The sequence below is a fragment of the Dicentrarchus labrax genome, unplaced genomic scaffold, assembly GCF_905237075.1.
Source record: "Dicentrarchus labrax unplaced genomic scaffold, dlabrax2021, whole genome shotgun sequence".
Taxonomy (NCBI): Eukaryota; Metazoa; Chordata; class Actinopteri; family Moronidae; genus Dicentrarchus; species Dicentrarchus labrax.
Window position 1 is genome coordinate 22,932,248 of NW_026136702.1, and position 15,191 is coordinate 22,947,438.

Consider the following 15,191-nt stretch of genomic DNA (forward strand, 5'->3'; position numbering starts at 1 on the left):
TTCGTTTTTACACACTGAATGCTTTCGTAATAGTAATAATGATGATAATAACTTAATAGGCTACGAGTCAATATAAATGAGTAGGCCCCAGTCAAGAAGCATAAACAGAAAAGTGACAATATCAAATGAAAAAATGCTCGAGACTGATACATTAAAGAATGGATGTGGTAGTGTAGCCCAGTGGTCCCAAACACTTTCACGTAAGGACCCCACTATAGACGCACATTAGACCACAGTCTGCCAATCTGAGAGGATTTTAAGGAATCTGAATATTTTAATTTGTTTGAAGATAATTAAGTCTTCAATCAGTGGTTAGATCAAAACAGCCAACCCCAATTCTTCCCTCTTTGTTTTAACTTTCAAAACGTGACCATTAGCTTCTAACATGTGGACTATGAAATGATTTGGGAACCTATCAGTGTGTCAAACTGAACAATAATTAGTCAGCAGTAGGGACCTCTGCTGGTCACCATTTAAAAAAGAGCACAGACAATTTCCTCATATAGTTATTCAGTCCTGCTATGCAACTAAATACCAGAACTTTGGAATAATAGCCATTTTTTTTCTAAATTAAGAGAACTAAAAACATTTTGATTTATGAAGCCTATTGCTTTAGTTACACTCAATGATTATTTTATTTGCTTTTATTTTAGTAGTATTTCAATTTCCCCACATCTGCCTTCAGTCTTCAAATCACATAGGGAAAACGAGGAATTATCCATTTAACTTCATTAGGGATTAAACTCTTGATTCATCATTTAGACTGAAAAGTAAAATTAACCTAGTTCCCCGTTAACTTCCTAAATCAAACAAACTCAATTTACATAATTTTAGATTATTGCGCTGCTTGAAATATGACAAACTAGTTATACATTTGTTAATTATACTCAAGTTCAGCTCCAAATGTGCTATCATAATATAATGCCAGGAAACAGACGGCTCATCAGGTGACTTTTGGAAGAAATCACTCAAACCAACCTTTTTCACATGACCTCATACATGTAAGAATATTATAGATGTTAGATGTATGACAAACAGATAGCATGCGTCACTTAATCAACTAAAAGTGAACAGTTTAGTAATGCCCTTCAGAGTAAACATACTGAGTCTTTGAGTTATGTCAAACGTCTTTATTATTAACGCCCTTCAGTCTGTCCCTGTCTACTTGTCCTCTGGCTTGTTGAAGCAGTAGGTGAGGCAGCACTTTCCGCAGTAGTGACGGTCGAAGTGGCTTGCCATGAAGACACCAGCGCCGCACTCATCAGCAGGACACTCACGCCTCAGCCGGTGGATTTTACCGTTCTCGTCAACCTGGAGACGGAAAACAATTCATTCTGCTGCAGCAGAGCTGGATGCTCACAAATACTTAGAATAAAGCTAGAACATCATGTTTCAGACTGACGAACCAAAAGATCTGACAAAGTGCCTTGGCATTTCTTCCTAACATTGGAATACATCATATTTCTGCCATTAACGTGATCTAAAAATATAAGTTGTTGATTTGAGCCAAATGGTTGATTCTGAACTAATTTAGTGAACTGATAAAACTTAGGATATTTCCATACAAATAGAGATTACTCTTTGTGTAGCTCCTTCAGATTTAGAAACAACTAGACAATAAGAAGCAGTTGATACTGAATGACATTAAGATTTAGGATGAGTGTTTATACCTTGTAGTATTTGAGCACAGCGAGCTTGACCTTCTTCCTCTTGTGCTTGTTCTTCTTGGGGGTGGTGTAAGACTTCTTCTTCCTTTTCTTAGCACCACCACGCAGCCTCAGCACCAAGTGCAGGGTGGACTCCTGAGGAGGAGAAATAAAACATTTTAACTGAAAGCTACCAGGAGCTTCATGGTAGGTGTTCACAGGATCAGCCTGTATCCATGGTGTGCTTCAACAGACAGGACGTCACATTGGCTGCTCGTCATTTGCATGAGGTTGAGGTCCAGACCACATCTGGAAACTCACAATAATCTTTTAAACTAACTGCTATTGATCTAAAACTCAGCAGACAGGAACTGCATGGCATATTTCTCACCTAAAATGTTTTCAGAAACTTTTCGTTTAACCATTTTAGTACTTTACTTTTTAATGCCACTGTAGTTCTACTCACTCATTACATTTATCTTACAGCTGTAGTTAACCGTTCCCACAATGTGTCACAAACGAGAATATAATGTATCGTTTGTAAGCAACAGCATACAAAGTAACTAAAATTATGATCAACGCAAATGTTTGCCCAAAGATTTAACAAACACATTACCAGTGCATTTCTACCTGTCAAAATCACATTTTAAGACATTTTAAGGCCAAAAAATGTGATTTATTTGAAACTTTTAGATCATGCTAACACCCTGTTAAGAGTATTATTACAGTAGAGTATTAGTACATTTACTTGAGTAAGAAAAAACTGCTCCACCACTGGTGTTCAGCATATTGCTGCGGCAGCTGGACATCAAACTCAGATTTGATAGAAGCAACTTCTAAACTCAAGTGACTAAACCCTAAACTAAATTCAGACAACAGTCTGTAGTCTGAGATGTTCTTTGTTGGTCTGCTGTTTTCTGCCCTCAGCTCACCTTCTGGATGTTGTAGTCGGACAGCGTGCGTCCATCCTCCAGCTGCTTTCCAGCGAAGATCAACCTCTGCTGATCAGGAGGAATACCTGCAGACAATAGACTACAACATCAGCAACCACACTGGAACAGGGAGGCCAACAAACCTGACACATTATGAACTATTCATTCCAACTTAGAAATCCACTGCAGCTACCGAAAACTGAACCATGACCAGACTTATATCCACTTGTTTCAATGGGGTGGGATGACACCTTAATAATAGAGATTGAGGCAAAGTCAAATACATTATACATTTTAAATATAAACCATTTCTGAACTACAGCCAGTCAAACAGTCTCTGGTGAAAAAGTGATCCACTATTTTATACTTTACCCTCAAAACTGGTTGTCCAGCACCAACAAACATCAAATACTGATTATAACAATTTCTGGTTGTTTAGAGTTGTTTCTAATTCAAGTTTCTAGAGAGATTTCTCATTTTAACTCTGATGCTACCAACAGCAAAATGTAGAGGAGAAATTGAGGAAACAAGTTAAAAATTGTTAATTTTCCTCTGCAGAAACAATATACTAAATTTAATTATTTCTCACTTTATAAAGATTGTCAATCATGTTGTGGATAATAGCTGATCACATTTAATTTTGCTGATGAAGACAAAACCTGTGTTTAAGCAGAGTAAGGCTGTGGCCCGTGATTCTTCATCATCCAACAATATGATAATCCTTCATTTAATAGTTGTGTCTAAAATGTCCACAAGTATTGAAATGACATTACTATTCCCCACAGCTCAAATTCATTTCTTAAAACGTCTACATTTTTCCCAAAACCCAAATATACACAGTTTACACCAATGTAAAAACATTAAATCCTCTTGTTTGGTTACCTGGAACCAATATTTTTTTAGGCATTGGTGCTTCAAAACTACAATATTTTCTGATTCATTTACTGTCCACCAATTCATGGCTGCATCTCTACACGTCTAAGACAAAGTCTACAAAAAGCCACAACACACATCACACTTGAACTCACCCTCTTTGTCTTGGATTTTGGCCTTGACATTTTCAATAGTATCTGAAGGCTCAACCTGGAAAAAGCATGGAGAGGAGAGAGACAGGTCAGCCGGGACACGTTCTTCCGGTCAAAGCTACAATCACATGTTGGGTATATATAGACACCGTACTCATAACATCAGGTCATTTCATTTCTAAGAAAGGTTCATGGGCACTTGGTGGAGGAGACATGGTCGTGTTAAGCCCGTTGCTGCCTGCCACACGTGTTTATGGTGCTTTCGGTAACTGCTAGCAGCTAATGGTTAGCTTAGCCACTTCAGTCACAAACGTACGACAGTATACTGCGCTCACTCTGCTAACTTTAAAACAATACAAACACGACAGAAGTCGACGTATGACTAGTCATTTTAATACTATAATAATTATAGACAGTTAAGTAAGTTAAACTCGAGGTAACTGCAGCCACTGAAAGCCGCTTCCCTCCATCACAGCCCGGCTCACCCACCTCGAGGGTTATAGTCTTCCCCGTGAGGGTTTTGACGAAAATCTGCATCCTGGCGTTCAACCCACCTACGCGAGAAAATACATATTAGACTTTAAACGTATTGTTTGTGTTGAAACATGCTCTTAAATGTGTTATTTGTCAGAATAATGTGTTTAAACACAGAGCACGATCTTACCACAGGTTCACTCCTAATGGCGGATCATGAGAAGAGGGCTTTCGGAGCGAGCGACGGGGTTTTCTGCACGCCTTTGCACGGGGTAGGTAACCGTTACGGTGCCTGATCGAAAATATCAACAGCCGATTTCACATGACCATTTCGCGGTCGTTTTGTCGTATAATTAGTGTGAGTCAGAAATTTATATTATGGCTAATAATTAAGTGTATTTAAAGAAGAAATTGACTTTCTTTTGAAAACCTATTTTCCCAGTTACACTTTCACGGTAACCATAGCGACGAGGGTGTTTGTAAACGGCCTCCCGTTAGAAGAGCAATACGTTTTTGTTAAGTTCGTTTGAACATGTCTGAGCAACAAGAGCCCAGCACTTCATGTTCAAGAAAAGAAGAAAGACCTTCAACTCCTGAGATTTTGATGTGTGAGAGTGATGAAAGGTTCTTCCAGTCTCTGTATGAGTTTATTGAACATGAGAAACAGTACCTGCAGTGTCCAGAAGAGGGCCCGGACGAACTCCGGTACATCATCTACCGCTCTGTGTTCAATAAGGTAGCCTTCCATTATTATTGTGAGCTATTTACTGGATTTACTTTGTGTTTCTATAAAGGCACATGAATTAGCAACCATTAATGTCGAATACGTTTGATGTGCCAGGTTGTGATACATGAAGTTGTCCGTTTATAGCTCCACTTTCTTTTAAAGGAATAGTTCAATGAATAATTGGTTCATTCTGCCTGCTGAGAGTCAGATGAACATTTGTCACTGTCTCATGTAGGTCAGTGTTAGTATGAAGCTACAGCCAGCGGACGGGTAACATTTGACTACAGTAGTTACATGTTGTGTGTTATTTGTTTAATAAGCAGAAAATCAGAAGTATAAAAATGACAGCTCTGCATTGTCTATGAGGTTATGTGCCATAGATAGAGCCAGCCAATAATCTGCCACATAAATGGAGAATGAATGATTAGTCATTTATTTATTTTATTCCCCATAAAGTAACTTTGTAGTGTAAGGAGAAGAGTTATTGTTGTAACTCAATATCCTTTGGTATTTGAGCTCCATGATACAGACAGAGAGGAAGTTAAATAAAGTTACACCACTTCTTGTCACTCTAAAAGCTGCTGACCAATGGGGACGCAGTAACATCCAAAGTCCAATCAGTGAAAGAAAAGTGGAAAATATTGGCAGCTGAGGCACTCTGGTATGTTTTTATTTTAAGTTTCACTTTTTTGGGATATTTTTGGAGACAATAATTCCACACTCCAGTCACCATGCAGTTTTAACTATCAAACTGGTGACACTGTTTAACATTTTTGTCTACGACTGTTTACTTAACTTTAATATCTCTGGTTTCTAAGTTTAGGTATATATTATATTCTATATATCTATTATCTATTATTACCTATTATCATCACTATCTTGTTGTTGTTGATAAATACATTTCCTTGGTATTTGGCAGGTTAAGCAGATACTAGATGACTCTTTTAATGTGAATCAGAGAGCAAAACCGATTCTGTTCCTCTCCTGTTGTTTTTCCTCACAGGTGATTGCACGAGCCACGGCCTATAAGAGACTTCTGCTGACCATAAAGGCGGAGTATGATGATGTCATCAGGGCGCTTCAGAAGAGGGGGGATGATGTCAGGATGGCTCAGCAAACTCTGACGGCCTCGACGTCACACCCAAAATCACTGACAACCTGCCAGGGACGAGCTGCCGAGCTGAGGGAGAGGTGTGTGGGAGGACAGTTTGTCCAGTTCTCACTGTTGAAGGCCCTAAAAACATATTTTCTAAATCTGATGAGTGATGAGAAGAATTACACAGTTTTGGTTATTTCAATTTAGATATTTCTGTATTTGTATTTTTGTACAAATATATCTGATCAAACTACACCAACACACTCCTGATGAAACAGATTAATTCAGTTTCTGACTGTTAAATTAGATAAAATCGTTTTTGTTTTTTTTCTGCCTGTTTAGTCATTAATATTTAATGTTATCGAGAGAAATGTAAGATGTGAACATTTTCAGGGGCTTTAAGGTCAGTGGTAGAGGCCAGGGAATGATCAGTGTGCTCTCCCCAAACAAATCTGTGACTGCACCGACCTTACAGCGCTCAAATCGTTGACAAAAACTCACCTTTTAAAATTGCTTTTAATGTTCAGCTTAGTCCGATGTGTTTTTGTAAACTAGTTAACACACATAGGTAACAATCAGATATATAACATTAAACATTAAAGACCAAAAGAGGTCTATACAGAGAGTGCTATACTTGCCACTTTAAAATAAATACAACTCTCATGAACCTTTTGTGTGAGTTCCTGAGATAATGGAAAATGTAATTTGTTTGAAGGATAAAATGCATCTTTTGTCGTATAAAAACACTTTAGCAGCCTCTTCATGACTTCTTTCCTCTTTTTGGTCTCTTTCCAGAATCTCCGTAATTCAGAGGGAAACAGTAGAACTTGAAGAGGAGATCAAGAGACAGAAATTATCTAGAGAGCAGAGCACATGGATACCTGGTAAAGCTGATACAGATACAGATACAGTAATGTGTAAGAGGTGTCGTATTTGGGAAAACAAAACAAGTATGAACAGACACAAAATGACAGAACATGTTTCAGTGTGTACGGGGTAAATGGGGGAAAAACAATGACGTAAGCTACCACTGAGGGTCGGGGACTGTGTGCCAGTTAAGTTAAGTAGACCTTTAGTTGCCTCTAACTTTCTCTTTCACTGTTTCATCTCGTCCATGGTTCAACCTCATCTCTCCTGCCAGGTTTGACGGTGGCTGAGTCAGAGGATCCTGAGGCTCTGGACAAACATCTGAAGCATCTTGAAGCCCAGAGAGCGGCTTTACTGGACAGGAAGAGTCACTGCGTCTCTCTGGAGGTCAAAACCGAGCTGGACACCAAGCTGCAGGCCGCCGAGCGCCACAGAGACCAGCTGAACATCGAAAACAACCGACGGAAAGTCCTGTAAGAGCAGAAACACTCAACCTTACTGCTCTCTGTCTACACTGACTGCACGGATACCTAACCATCTGTTTCCAGATAAAGATGTGAAAATGTTGGTCAGAAACACCTTGAACACAATAAAGCAGAAAGATAACATTGTCACATTTAAATAAATATAGCTAATCAATAAAACTTCACCATAATTTATTGGAAATGGTCCTATTAGCTAAAAAGTCAATTCTTCCATCCATTTTCTGCCTCTTATCTGAATCTAGATCGGATTAATTAAGTTTAATTTTATCAGTTGTTGTTATATCCTGCTGGGAGGTGTTAAACCATGCAATGTAATACGTATGTCATGATTTTGCCTATTCCCTTCACAGACTACATTCTCACTGTTACAATAAGAACCCTCAATGACAGAACAGTAGGGCTGTAAATTCTTTGGTCACATTGAATTAGCACAGAATTCTTCAGGATTCAGTGGTTAAACTTTATGCAAACAATGTACTAGGTAGAGAATCACACCATTCTGCATGTTGGTTTCACATAACTTAGCTACTTAGATCAGTTCATTTCAAAACTGTCAAGGTTCACTTTGCAATCTGCTCCAGCATTTAAAGCAGCTATAATGGACATCTTAACAATGTATGAAATGACAGTAATGATAGTAATGATGAAGTTTTGTTCGTCTCTGGTATTGAATTATCAGCTGAATCAGCTCCTCTCAGCTTTACTGAGCTTTGTAGTGAGTTTCAACTCATTGTTTATCTGTTCAGCCACAACTTTACTCAGCGCTCTCATAGGATCACTTTCAGAGAAATAGCTGTAAAAAGCCACCGTACACTACCTGCTCAGAAACATGTCTGTGCTATGTTCACAACTGGATTCCACTGCCCCCATGTGGCCAAAAAATCTGTTGTTTGCAGGTTTAAATGTACATATTTAGCTAAACTCAGCTGCTCTCCTACAAATGTGTAGCTGCATTGTTTTGGAATTAATGACATTGCTTTTCCCCAGTGCGCTTTCTGCACACAGGCCTCTAGTATGCCTCTCCACTCTCAATCTGTCCAATGAAGCTGAAAATGCTTAAAAAAAACAAACAAAACCAAAAAAATCTTTCAAAAGAAAAAATAAATACTGCTACTGCCTGGCCCCAGGTTCACTGTATGCTAGTTAGTTTGTTGTAGTCAGCATCATTTAGGAATGCGAAGCTTGTGCTCAGAATGTGAACTACACATAATTAAGGTTTTATCAGGATTTTGACACAGGTAATAATGCAGGTCCCAGGGGATGTAGCTTTTGGGGCATAAATGTCTGGAGGCCATGAGGTGGCTGTCCACTTTGCCCAGTTGGTAGTCCAGTTTTGGTGCCAGTGATGTTGAAACTCAGAAATAAACTGAACGTATTGCAGTCATTATAAATAGAGAACAAGAATGCTTTTAGGGTCGTTAATCGTGACATTCAGCTTCACAAAATCTGATGTCATGGCTGGCACAAAGTTAACGTCAGCACTGTGAAAGGATTCGCGTAAACAAACGAGATGTTTGAGCTCTTTCTCTGCCTGCAGATACGAGCGTCTCAGGTTTGTGTCTGACCGTCTGTCCAGCTGGGAGGAGGAGAAGCAGCAGGTTCCTCTGGAGGAACTCCTGGGTTCCATGCTGGAGAACATCAGACTGACCAACGGTGAGACACTGCTGCCATCAAAAGACTTTTAGATTAAACAAAAACATCTGGGAACAGAGAGTTTCAGTGTCCTGTGATGGTGTAATGTCAGTTCAGATGCTTTTATACATTAAAAGGGTGAAGAGTTGGGGGCAGACAATAAATAATCAGTGAAAATGGTCAAATATTGTCTCAACTCAGAATGTTTTGTTTCCCAGTGCTATTTTATGTCTTCAATAAACACAATTCAGTATGCCACAATCTTGATGTTATGTTCAGGGGCCTAAATTAAACACAAAAACAAAGGAGGTAAAGTGTCCCAGTGCTCACATGCAATTTATCATCTATTTATTTATATTTGCTTTGTCCTGCAGTGAGGGACGATGATGTTCGCAGCATTGACGCTGAGCTGTTTGAGGATGATGAGCCGACCGGGGTCGATGAGTCCAAACTCCTGACAGATCACCTGGACAGGTGCTGCGTTCACAAACAAGCTCCAATCAGGTTCTGTGAACTCTGCCAACTGTCTCTCTGAATCCTTTCTCTCCGTCAGGTTTATTGAGCTCTTTGACTCGGCTCAGTATGAAGAAGCTGCTCTCCTCGCTGCCAGATCTCCTCGAGGAGTCCTGAGGAACCTTAACACCATGGAGATGTTTAAAGGTGGGAAACACACAGACGGCTGTACATTTATTGAAGTACTGTGCTGAAATACACATTTGAGATTGTACTCAATTTGAGTATTTTCTTCTCACTTTACACACAAATATTGTACTTTTCATTCACTACAGGTCCCTGATATAATTAGTCAGAGAAGAGAGTTCTAACTTTGAAGCCTTTTATGTTGTAAAAGAGAAGGATGATATAGAACCATTAAAGCTGTAGTCGGCAACTTTTAAAGTCAATAATAAAAATAACAATTTGTCATTATTGCTGCAGTTTCACTGTGTTCTGACAGCAGTACATGAGACAGATACTCTAAAAGATCCGGTTCCTCTGGCTCCTCCTAGTGCTCCTAATGACATCTGGAAGAATCCACCGGGCTGACTACTGTCAGGATATAGTGAAAGTTTCAGTAAATATGACAAAAATAGCTTTATAATAATTACTTATTGCAGCTTTAAAGCAGAATGTAAATCCTACATTTACAGTTTTCTCTCTTTTAGTCTTTTTGAGCTGCTCTCTTTGTTTCTGCAGTAAAGAAGACAGGAGATACTTTGGACTCCTTTTCACTGAATTTATTTCCTCTGTGACAACAAAACACGAGCCTAAAGAACATCTGTATGTACTGTATGTATATGTAAAAACACTTTCACAGTCACACTATAAACAGACCTGAGTCGGGGTTGAGGAATTGTTTCAGCACTGACAAAGTGTGGAGACACTACTGCCAATAAAACAGATTCTCTCCAGACCTCTATGAGCTTAACGAGACTAAGTTTGTCTCTCAGGTGTGAAGGGCCCCCCGGGATCTCTCCCCCCTCTCCTGCTCTTCTTCCAGGCCCAGCTGATGACCGCCCTGGCCGGGGAAGGGCTGTCAGCTGATCTCTCCCTGCAGCTCGTCCTCTGCGTCCTGCAGCACGGCGACACACAGCTCGTCACCCACGCTGTCACCAACAACAAGTAAACAACAAACAATCAGACTGAAGCTGTTTTTATCGTCTCTGAGTTCACATCCTTACAGCCTTCATCCCCACAGGCTGACCTTCTCTGAGGAGCTGGGCGACATCCTGGTTGAGCACGCTCAGAAGAACCCAGCTGTGGCGAACATGTGTCTGACGTTGGCCACCGTCATTTATGAGGCCTGCAGGCTGGACAGGAAGACCGCACTGAGCATGTGCAGGAGAGGCCTGCTCCACAGCGCCACCGAGTTCATGAACCACTGCAAGGACCTCACATTTGGTCTGTGTGTGTGTGTGTGTGTGTGTGTGTGTGTGTGTGTGTGTGTGGGGGGGGGGAGAGAGAGAGAGAGAGAGAGCATTGCTTGTGAGGACATTTGGGCTGGTCCTCACTACTTTAAGGGACTGTTTGAAGGTTCAGACGTGGCATTAAGGCTCAGGTTAGAATCCGGTTTAGGTTACGGTTGGGGAATTGTGTCAAAGAGGCCTCACAAGTATAGAAAGAGTGTTTTCTTGCACAACTCACACAATAATCAGTGTATGAATCTCACTCTCTCTCAGAGGACTGTATGTGGGTTCTGTGTCGCTCGTCCAGCCTCTCCCTCCTCCAGCTGTTGACGGAGCCTCAGCGGGGCCAGGCAGCCATCTTGTCAGTGGGCGGGGCCTGTTCCACTCTGCTGGCAGACCCTCAGCAGCAGAAGCTAGCTCTGCAGCTCCTGGATAGCTTTGTCAGCAGAGGACGAGGTAACACAAACACAGCTCATATGCAGTTTGTCATTTCCTGGCTCCAAACCAACCCGCCTGTGCCGAGGTGGGGGGCAGCTGAGGTGGTATTTATGCTGATTAGGCAGTGTGGTGCAGAGTTGCAGTGTGTGACCTCTGATCTCGCTGTGTGTCTCGGTCCTTTCAGGGCTTTTGGAGGAGATGATCCTTGAGGATAGCCGCTCTACCGTGGATGTTTGGGCTAACGTGGCGTCTCGGTGCTCTAAGCTGAACCGGGCTGACCTGAGCCTGGCTGTACTAACCATCCTGCTCAACCAGAGCGGGACTAGAGTCTTGTCCCCGGACCTGGAGGGAGCTCGGCTCATGGAACACGTCTTCCTGTGAAAACTGAACCTGAAAGTCGTCCCACAGGTAGAGGGATCACAGCAGAATGACTCCAAACTCCGCACAAAGCAACAGCAATCAGCAGCACCTGTTAATAACCTGCCTCTCATTAGCCCGGCTTCACCAGACTCATTTGCAAATGCCAGAGCACATAAAACATAATGAACTCGTCTGATTCATCCCTAAACACTGAATAACACAGGTTCTGGTGGTTGTTTCCTAGGTTTCTGTATTTTAGACCTTCATGTGTTTTTCCTTCTTTAATGTCGGGGTCTCTTACACTCAAACATCAGATCCAGGGACCTTTCAATGACTTTTAATGTTTTGGGAAAATTTTAAGATTTAAAATTGTCGGTCAGTTGAGCCACTCAATGAAAAAACACTTCTGTTCCTCTGCAAAGACTAATTAACTGTTTGATGTTTTTTAGGTGTCACAGACATACCGATAGAAATAGTAACAACAGTTACACCTGCCCCTAGTGTAGTGTAAATCAGTCACAGTCTATCACAGAATTATAGCATCATCTTTTCATTAATTGCAGCCATTTTGTAGCACAGTATTCCTGTACACACCTAACATTGATATGATATTTTAATAGTGGTCTAGTTTACTACGATGTGCTTTGATACCAGAGTGGCTCATGGCAGCCAGAAAGCAGGACCTAGTATTAGCATCAAAATGTACCTAAAGTAGTCATAATGGTAATGGTCCATTACAGTATAATGTATGTTTGAGGTGGATCTGATTTGAACTCAGGGGTCAGGGGTCATCTGGGGTTTACTCAGTGGAAAAAAAGGGCTCCCTGAAGGAAAAAGGTTGGGAACCCGTGGGTTAGATGATACCAGTATGTTCACTCTAGCTTTAGAAGTAAGGTTAATGGGGTAGCCAATCAGATTTCAGGTCCCCCTTCTGGATACGCCCCTGGTCTTTGGGCACAAATGGGTTAATAATCTGACTCTGGAACTAAAGCTGTCAGATAAATGGAGTGGAGTAGGAAGTAGCATAAAATGGAAACGACAAGTAGTACACTACCTCCCACCACTAGGCGGCGGTACCTAAAGGCAGTGTTCGAACCGCCATTAAACAGAAGAGAAGAAGAAGCTGACCCCCCCCCGACCCGGGCCCCTTTCTCCAATTCCGGTCCGCGAACTCAAACCCAATGGACCCCCAGCAGAAGCGGCTTCTTGCGGTCGCCGTCCTGTATCACAGGCTGAAAGCCAGGCGCAGACGTCGGAGCTGGGTCCGCGAGACCAACCAGGCGAGGCCCGAGCAGGGGGAGTTCCACCGTCTGGTCCGCGAGCTGCGGCTGGACGGTGGCCGCTTCCAGACACACTTCAGGCTGAGTGTGGAGCAGTTCGACGGGCTGCTGCACAGAGTCGGCCCGCTCATCAGAGCCGTGGAGACCAACTACAGGAAACCTATCTCCCCCTCCCAGAGGCTGAGCATCTGTCTGCGGTCAGTCTGTTTGAATGTGTGCTCCTCCTCAGAGTGAATGAATTCAAAAGAACACATCTGGACCATTAAAGGTTCTGTTGTTAGACTGAGGGAGACCTGGACCCGAGCCGCTGTATGAATGAGTTTTCTGTGTCTACCTCTGTAATAGTGAGTGTGACTGTAACTCTTGGTTCCAGGTATCTTGTCTCCGGGGAGTCCTGTCGGTCCGTGGCCCACAGCTACAGGGTGGGTGTGTCCACTGTGTGCGGCATCGTCCGGCAGGTATCGCAGGCCGTCTGGGACTGCCTGGTGGACGACTTCATGCCGGTACCCAGAGAGGCCGACTGGAGGGCGATGGCGGAGGACTACATGGAGTTGAGGAACTTCCCAAACTGCGTTGGCGCTGTGGACAGCAAACATGTTATTATCCAGGCCCCCGCAAATTCAGGACCGTTGTACCGCAACTACAAGGGGTCCTTTTCGATCGTGCTTACGGCAGTGGTCGATGCCCGGTACCGGTTCCGGCTGGTGGACTTGGGGGCGTGTGGCGGGAGCAGCGATGGAGACGTACTGTCGGACTCAGTGTTTGGCCAAGCCCTCCGGACTGCAACGCTCCGCCTCCCGCCGGATCAACACCTCCCAGGTGCAGAACATCTGGGCCCCCTGCCTCACGTTCTGGTGGGAGACGAGGCCTTTCCTTTGCTGCGGAACCTCATGCGACCGTATCCGGGATCGAACCTGCCCAGAGAGCAGCGCCTGTACAACCAGCGGCTGTCCCAGGCGAGGAGGCTTGTGGACTGCGTCTTCAGCAGGCTGGCCAGCGAGTTCCGGATCTTCCAGCAGGTGATGCGCATTGAACCGGTGGCAGCCGAGCTGGCTGTTCGGGCCGCCTGCATTCTGCACAACTTCATGCGGTGGGACCTGACGGAGGACATCAGCGCAGACGGGGCCGGTGAGGGACTGCTGCCGGTGCAGAGGCTTCAGAGCGACGACGCTTCCGCAGAGGCTTCCTCCATCCGCAACAGGTTCGCAGAGTACCTCTCCTCCCCTGCGGCTGCACGGTGTTTGACACGATAGGTCAGAAACTCTGAGCAGTTGGTGGACCTCTGAATGTTTGTGTATGTCCATTTATTTATTTTTCAGCCTATATGACATTATATCCTTAACACTGAATGTGTCTATTGTTGCTTTTAGTAAAAACATTAAAAGCTTCAAAAACTTTTTTCTTCTTTTGTTACTCCGTTATTACAGATGTAGAATCATTTGCTTACTGGTGTAACTTCTTGGAGGGCTTTATATTACTAATTAAATGTGTAAATGGAAAAAGGGTAAATACACATCCACTGTAGTTCAAAAGTTTAATGTTCAAGTTTCAGAGTTTTGCAACAAATGGCACTATTGTGCTGCCAGAGCGGAGACAGCTCCACACAGCCTGCCCACGGGTTCGAACCTACAACCCTCTGGCTTTGAGGCCACTTTTTTTTTTATTTTGAATCCACCTGCGACTCCTCAGGCCTGCCAGCTCTGTCTCTCTGGGAGAAACATCACCACCACAGGGTCCAGCTTACTTGTTTCAGAAGTAAGGCATAACGTGTGGTTTCCTCAGCGGGGGGGGGTCTGCTGTTTTCAAGGGCAAAAACTGAACTTTCAGCCTAAATGAACAGTTTTGAGTCACAATTGTTATAATGTAGAATTTGAATAAAAAAAAGAAAATGTGTCAGTGGTAGAAAAGGGCTCCCTGAAGGAAAAAGGTTGGGAACCAGTGGGTTAGATGATACCAGTATGTTCACTCTAGCTTTAGAAGTAAGGTTAATGGGGTGGCCAATCAGATTTCAGGTCCCCCTTCTGGACACGCCCCTGGTCTTTGGGTACAAATTGGTTAATAATCTGAATCTGCAGTCATGCTGTTCTGAATATTGATCTGTTAAATCCATACTGTTATATAAACTGCACTGATATAATCTGCTTAAATCAGAACAGTATGCACAGAAATAATTTAGATCCCTACAAATAAATTAGAGAACTATTTATCTGTTGCCGTTAGAGACGTCAAACTGAACTTTAGGTTCATGTAATAATACCTTTATATATATACTGCCACTGAATAATACCTTGCAGAAACAGCAGAAAACTCAAATCTCTACCATCT

At 42.6% G+C, this 15,191-nt stretch overlaps 3 protein-coding genes across 5 annotated transcripts; 2 read left to right on the top strand and 1 right to left on the bottom strand.

The window, feature by feature from the left end:
* Positions 1 to 1,115: 1,115 nt before the first annotated feature.
* Positions 1,116 to 4,349, bottom strand: rps27a (ribosomal protein S27a). Its single transcript, XM_051376841.1, has 6 exons — positions 4,268 to 4,349; positions 4,093 to 4,157; positions 3,607 to 3,661; positions 2,579 to 2,664; positions 1,671 to 1,802; positions 1,116 to 1,311 (listed from the first exon to the last, which is right to left on the bottom strand). The coding sequence occupies exons 2-6, from the start codon at positions 4,138 to 4,140 to the stop codon at positions 1,162 to 1,164; spliced, it is 471 nt and encodes a 156-aa protein (XP_051232801.1). The 5' UTR covers positions 4,141 to 4,157; positions 4,268 to 4,349; the 3' UTR covers positions 1,116 to 1,161.
* Positions 4,350 to 4,406: 57 nt separating this feature from the next.
* Positions 4,407 to 14,918, top strand: LOC127350308 (clathrin heavy chain linker domain-containing protein 1-like). Of its 3 annotated transcripts, none has more exons than XM_051376799.1 (12): positions 4,407 to 4,813; positions 5,808 to 5,995; positions 6,696 to 6,784; positions 7,042 to 7,240; positions 8,790 to 8,905; positions 9,259 to 9,358; positions 9,438 to 9,544; positions 10,333 to 10,504; positions 10,581 to 10,783; positions 11,062 to 11,244; positions 11,411 to 12,508; positions 14,879 to 14,918. In XM_051376799.1, the coding sequence occupies exons 1-11, from the start codon at positions 4,610 to 4,612 to the stop codon at positions 11,605 to 11,607; spliced, it is 1,758 nt and encodes a 585-aa protein (XP_051232759.1). In that variant the 5' UTR covers positions 4,407 to 4,609; the 3' UTR covers positions 11,608 to 12,508; positions 14,879 to 14,918. The 3 variants fall into 3 exon arrangements, with proteins under 3 accessions (XP_051232759.1, XP_051232767.1, XP_051232776.1); XM_051376807.1 differs by having other exon boundaries at positions 11,411 to 12,423; positions 14,794 to 14,910; XM_051376816.1 differs by lacking the exon at positions 14,879 to 14,918 and adding an exon at positions 5,383 to 5,465 and having other exon boundaries at positions 4,723 to 4,813; positions 11,411 to 11,609.
* Positions 12,758 to 14,264, top strand: LOC127350323 (uncharacterized). The gene is made up of 2 exons (XM_051376830.1): positions 12,758 to 13,063; positions 13,240 to 14,264. Exons 1-2 carry the CDS (start codon positions 12,768 to 12,770, stop codon positions 14,117 to 14,119), a joined length of 1,176 nt encoding a protein of 391 aa, XP_051232790.1. The 5' UTR covers positions 12,758 to 12,767; the 3' UTR covers positions 14,120 to 14,264.
* Positions 14,919 to 15,191: the final 273 nt, after the last annotated feature.

Bases quoted from the DNA above. Each gene is read 5' to 3' on its own strand.
- rps27a (XM_051376841.1), bottom strand. From the start codon at position 4,140: ATGCAGATTTTCGTCAAAACCCTCACGGGGAAGACTATAACCCTCGAG. The intron at 1,803-2,578 runs GTGAGCTGAGGG...TCTCCTCCTCAG, and splicing joins CCGACTACAACATCCAGAAG to GAGTCCACCCTGCACTTGGT. The intron at 1,312-1,670 runs GTATAAACACTC...TTCCGTCTCCAG, and splicing joins CTGTGCTCAAATACTACAAG to GTTGACGAGAACGGTAAAAT.
- LOC127350308 (XM_051376799.1), top strand. From the start codon at position 4,610: ATGTCTGAGCAACAAGAGCCCAGCACTTCATGTTCAAGAAAAGAAGAA. The intron at 5,996-6,695 runs GTGTGTGGGAGG...GTCTCTTTCCAG, and splicing joins GCTGCCGAGCTGAGGGAGAG to AATCTCCGTAATTCAGAGGG. The intron at 11,245-11,410 runs GTAACACAAACA...CGGTCCTTTCAG, and splicing joins CTTTGTCAGCAGAGGACGAG to GGCTTTTGGAGGAGATGATC.
- LOC127350323 (XM_051376830.1), top strand. From the start codon at position 12,768: ATGGACCCCCAGCAGAAGCGGCTTCTTGCGGTCGCCGTCCTGTATCAC. The intron at 13,064-13,239 runs GTCAGTCTGTTT...TCTTGGTTCCAG, and splicing joins AGGCTGAGCATCTGTCTGCG to GTATCTTGTCTCCGGGGAGT.